This window comes from Zingiber officinale, chromosome 2A (assembly GCF_018446385.1).
Source record: "Zingiber officinale cultivar Zhangliang chromosome 2A, Zo_v1.1, whole genome shotgun sequence".
NCBI lineage: Eukaryota > Viridiplantae > Streptophyta > Magnoliopsida > Zingiberales > Zingiberaceae > Zingiber > Zingiber officinale.
The window spans coordinates 4746100-4751713 of record NC_055988.1 but is presented as its reverse complement, the minus strand read 5'-3'; the positions used below and the strand labels follow the sequence as shown (position 1 = coordinate 4751713).

Below are 5614 nucleotides of genomic sequence, written 5' to 3'. Positions count from 1 at the left end.
CAAATTTTATTTTAAAAATTTAGATTTTTTTTTTCTGTATATTAATATCATGTTTGTATGATAATGATGGAGTATTGGGATAAAAGTGAAGAATTATAAGGAAAATAGCCCAAAAAAGTCGTTTTGAATCGAATTTTCGAGTTATATGGGTCGGGTTCAGGTTGATCAGGTTCGAGTCAGGTTCGGGTTGGGTTAAAAAAAAAAAACTCAACCCGACCCAACCCAACCCGACCCGATCCACCTGAATTGACACCTCTACTGTAATATCTGATTTCCTCTTTTCACAATTTGCATGTTAGATGACGGTTGGAATCTAGTTAAAATTAGTTACGATCTTTCTTGAATTCATTTTTCCATTTAAGTTATAGTTTGGTTCGAGATAGATGATCAAAGGCCACTGGTGGTAGCGAACCACCCCCTATTTTCCCTTGAGTTCACCTTTCCACCTCGACGGCATCTGACAGTTTGCCTAAATCCAAACTATTAACTGAGTAGGAAGATAAATTCAGGAGAAATCATAATAAATTTTACCTAGATTTTAACCATGATACGATATGCAAATTACGAAAATAACTAAGAATGAACCAAAAATTACATACCAAAGGATATTTCCCCGCGACCTAGGCCATCCGCTCTACCTGGGCTACAGTGTACAGTGTGAATTTGATTAAAAGTCCATAATGTAATAATAACGTGAAAATTCAAAATACGTAGTTATATGGGTCCGGGCATTCCCATGCTAGTTAGTTCTCTAATACTATACCACCTCTATGCAATCCTCAACATCACTCCTGCAGAAGATTTGAAGCAACCACTGGTCGTAATCCTTCAGAATACGGCTAGACAGTCATCGATATAACATCATATGGTATCGGTGTCGCTGTTGTCTGCTTGCATGACGAAACTAGGGAATGATGTTGTTATGTCCCTGCATGAACAACATGAAATCACCATACTTAATTTCTAGCAGGGTCTCTTTAGAAAGAGAAATACGCAGAGTGTTTAGTGATTGTAACTGAGTAGTAGTAGAACAACTAACAAAAGATATATGTTTGAACCGAGAACTCACGATAAATAAGGAAGAGTCATATTCCTGAGCAGAGATGGATTTTTTTTGACAAAATCCTTCCATTCATCTGGGTCGATCTTCCCATCGCCTCTTGCATCCGCCTGATTGAAACTCTTCAAAAGACAACAAATAAGTCAATTTCTGTTTTGGAATTTAATTATTTAGGAAAAGATCCTTTAAGGGGGTATCACACACACCTTATCGACAATTTCTTCGACGAGTTCATCTGAAAGAGACAATTCTGATTCACTGAGAATAGCCAACACCATCTCCTTCAACTGAGAATGTTTTTCAAAAGGTAAGATTAACCATGCAATATAAAAAATCCAACAACAAACATCCAACAAGGAGGAAATCTCAAGATTGAAAAACGAAATTATGCTCACCTCCTCGGGTTCTATGAAGCCAGTTTGCCTTAAATCATACAGTTTAAATGCAACTGCAAGTAAAATGAAGGAATCAAACATATATCAATTATTGGAAGGCTTTTCCAATTGTTAGGGATCATTGGTAAATTTTAACAAACTATATCACTTGTAAGGCCAGCATACAAGAAGTCAGTGACATGTCTAAGCATTTACATTCAATTTTCTCTGATTCTGGAGCTCTTGGGTGAAAGATGCTAAGCGACCGAACAAATTCTCCAAACTCAATAGCCCCATTTCGTTTGATATCAAACAAGTCAAATACCTGACAAATATGTCAATATGATCATAGCTTGAGCAGATTTATCACATGGATAACTTTCACGTTTGAGAAGAAATTTCACTAGGCTCAAAGTTAAACCAGAATGCTGACCCTGTCTGCAAAAAGATTTCTTCTGTTGCTGTTCCTGAACAAAGCAAGCTGGAATTCTTCCTGCTCAATGTCATAATGAAGAATAGTGAACAAAGCCTTGGACGGTCATGATACAACTCAACTTTTTAGTGGTTAACGTTAAACGCCTAAGGAAAGTACATACCCGATGGATTAGCCCGTCCGGAATGATCAAACAACTCAACTTTTTAAATAGCTCATGAAGTGCTTCTACGTCATTGACAGTGACTGTCGAACGGAAAAGATATAAGATTAGATATAAATTTTATAATAGTTGTACATTATATAATGTTTGTTGCGCTGAACTCAGCCTGCATGACAGGCGAAAATAAAAACAAAGAGTTCCTCCTTGTTCCGCCCTATGCAAAGTTTTTTTCTTTAGAGAACGTGTTTGTTCTGACATCTATTTTACTCTATATCTTTGGATGGTGATCTCCCTACATCAAAAAAATATACGAAAGCCCACCTATCCGACAATAAAACCCATTCCTTTTGTAAACGAAGGGACAACCTTGGATAGGACATGTTAGCCTGTTCCATAGGCATTGGGCGGTTTGACTGTACGACTTCCATACCTAACCTACTGTTGTTGGATACTGTTTTGTTTGTGTTATGTGTGTGTGTCATACTGTCCATATAGATGCCTTTTATTGCTGAAAGTTACAGGATTTCGAAGAAGCAACAGCATGTATGAATGGCACCTAGAGCACAAAAGTTGCAGGATTTATAAAATGAGAGATTGACAGAGAGCAAGCGACAGCTCAAAGCATATGCATGCATGCGTTGGTTATTCCTAAAGCATGAAAATTTATAGGATTAGTAAAAGGAAAGCGAGAAAATAGCAAGCAACAGTACGGAGCATGCGTGCATGGCATATTCCTGAGAATGAAAATTACAGGGTTAGTAAAAGGAGAGCTAGAAAGAAGATACAATTTGTTTGAGAAGCAAGAACCACAGGGTCCTCGTATCCGACTGCGTGTTTGTCAGTAATCTTAGAAGAGAAACAGCCCATCAGATTAGCAACCAAACCATAGATATCAAGGTAAGGCGAGCTGTATCTCAATTCAGTTTAATGACTTGCTTAGGGAGAGCTCCTGAGAAGGAACGGAGAAAACACAATCAAACACAGAAAGAAAGATATTGATGGATAAATGCTTCGCAATCAAGATTGGAGCACGGAGCCATGTTTAGGGCAGTGAGGATAACTGAACACACCAAAGTCTAACACTGAACAATCTCCTATGCAAACACATAATCATATAAACAATAACAATAAAAATAATAATATTCTGAGCTATTTAATCATCATCATCATCTTTGGAACTAATAAACTAATGAGTAGGAAAAAATGGTACTGCCACTGTTTTACCTTTGACGTTTCTATTTTTATGATTAAATTGATGTTCAGAGAACTGATCTGTCCAATCAACATAACTTAGGAGGATTAAGACGTCTAGGCAGATCTTCTATTTCAGGATTCATCTGATGTTTTCATTTCTTGTCCAATCACAAATTTTTCTGCAAAATTCTTTCAGAATGCAATGCAATTTTAGGGGGAAAAAAGTACATTACAGATTAATCAATTTCACTCTTCGCTCCAAACAGTATAAATTAAACCCCCGTCACACTACCAGAAACAACGGCGATTTCAGGATCACCTGGCGGTGCCATCAGCTAGTAGATCTAACTCCTGCTAACGACAGCATTCATGAAAAAAAACGGACTAAATACCTAAAAATCAGTCATTGAGCTTCGAGTTTGTGCCCACCGCTAACTTCGATTTAAACCTAACGAAACAAATCATAAAACCAATTCCCCCAAAAACGAACGAGAAGAAGGAAATAATCCGGTTCCCTTATAAAAACGCATTCCGGCGCAGAAGGAAACAAAAAAATCGACCCAAAAAAAAGCGATAGCGATCGAATGAGATAAGTAACGAGGAAAAACAGGGATTTCCACCTCTTACGACGGCGAATCCGACACCATCGACCTCGCGCCGCTATGAGTCCTTCGGAGATCAGGTGCCGCCTCCTTCCTCCTCCTCGGCTCCTCGACTGCGAGGGTTTCGCTTCTTCCATGCGCAGGTACATATTTAAACATGATGACAAGGAAACAGCTTAATAAAAAAAAGCTGTTAATTCATTTTAAATTTGACTTCCCCACAAAGATTATCTGACTTTACAGTTGATATTTAAAAACGATAATTAAATTTCTGGCACATTTTTTAAAATGAGAGAGAGAAAAATATATTTATATGATAAATACCTCCATTTTTATAAAAAAAAAAGGATCAAGGGGCGCACTTGAAAATCTGAATTTATCAAAAAGCGTACACTACTTTGGTATTTACCAAAGAACGTACTTTTTTAAAAGCTCTAATACCAATTGTTGGTTGCTACTCGGAAAACCTAGAGGTTTCACTGTACAAAAATTTTGTACAAAGGTCTGAACCTTTTCCTAGCTACCATGTGTTCTTTTAAATTAAATTTTGAATCGCTTGCGGAACTTAACACATTTGATCCAAAACTTAATTTATTCGTTCTTTTAGGTTTTAACTTGGGTCTCCTGCGGAACTTAACACGTTCGACCCAAATCACCTTAAGTTATTAATTCCATTAAATATTAATTTTCATAATTGGTTCCCAGTACTGACGTGGCGAGGACCTTCTTGGATATGGGAGCAACCACCACCGACTAGACAAAACCTTTTATAGAAAGCTAATATTTAATTTCCTAAAATAACTTTAGGTTAACCGAAAAGAACAATCAAATCACAAGGATAAATAAAACAAAAGAACACAACATCGAAAAACATATTCGAAATACTAGAATGTAAGCCTCTTGTATTTGGTATTATTTCCATAAATAACTAGTATGATGCGGAAAAGAAAAAACTACTAGTTATACCTTCTAGAAAGACCTCTTGATTTTCTATCGTATTCCTCTTCTAACCTCGGACGTTGTGTAGGCAACGATCTTCCGAGATGAGAAACCACCAACCACCTTCTTCTCCTCCTAGCTAGGTTCGGCCACAAAGAGAGAAGCTTCACCAAGGAAGAAAATCAAAACACTAATCAAGCTCCAAGAGATGCTCGCTTCCTCTCCTTCTTCTTCTTCTTCTCCAAGTAGTATCCGGCCTCCACAAGAGCTCCAAGCAATAGAGAGTTTCGGCGACCACAAAGAGGAAGAGGAGAAGAGATGATGGCAGGCCACAACACCAAGGAAAAGAGGGAGAGAAAATAATAGAGGTTGTGTCTCTTGAAGGCACCCTACCCCTTCTTTTATATTCCTTGGCCTAGGCAAATTAGGAAATTTAATTACAATAAAATTTCCTCAATTTCCTTGACATAATTTAATTGAGAAAAATAAAATAAAATTTCCCCAATTGAAATCTTATGGCCGGCCACATCATTGAAATCAAATTGGACAAGTTTCAATCAATAATTAAAACTTCCTAATTTGTTTCCGGAAATTTTAAAAAATAAAATTTCTCTTCAAAATATCTTAATGGTTGATAAAAGGAAATTTCTATAATTTTAATTTTACAACATGTGAATAATTTTTAAAGAGAAAATAAAATACCTCACCAATCTACAAATAAGGAAAGAGATTTAATCTCTTTCTTTAATCTTTTGTAGATATTTTACAAGAGAGATATTTTATTTTTAATTCTCTTTAATAAATTATATCTTCCACATAATAAAAATTAAAATTAAAATCCTTTTTTAA

The 5614-nt window shown here is 36.4% G+C and overlaps 1 protein-coding gene across 2 annotated transcripts; it reads right to left on the bottom strand.

Moving 5' to 3' along the window:
- Window positions 1–619: 619 nt before the first annotated feature.
- On the bottom strand, window positions 620–3941 carry LOC122044370 (calcineurin B-like protein 4). 2 transcript variants are annotated; one of them, XM_042604871.1, is made up of 9 exons: window positions 3845–3941; window positions 2816–2979; window positions 2031–2113; window positions 1868–1927; window positions 1651–1759; window positions 1456–1508; window positions 1267–1347; window positions 1070–1182; window positions 620–928 (listed from the first exon to the last, which is right to left on the bottom strand). In XM_042604871.1, the coding sequence occupies exons 2-9, from the start codon at window positions 2895–2897 to the stop codon at window positions 862–864; spliced, it is 648 nt and encodes a 215-aa protein (XP_042460805.1). In that variant the 5' UTR covers window positions 2898–2979; window positions 3845–3941; the 3' UTR covers window positions 620–861. The 2 variants fall into 2 exon arrangements, with proteins under 2 accessions (XP_042460805.1, XP_042460804.1); XM_042604870.1 differs by having other exon boundaries at window positions 1267–1508.
- Window positions 3942–5614: the final 1673 nt, after the last annotated feature.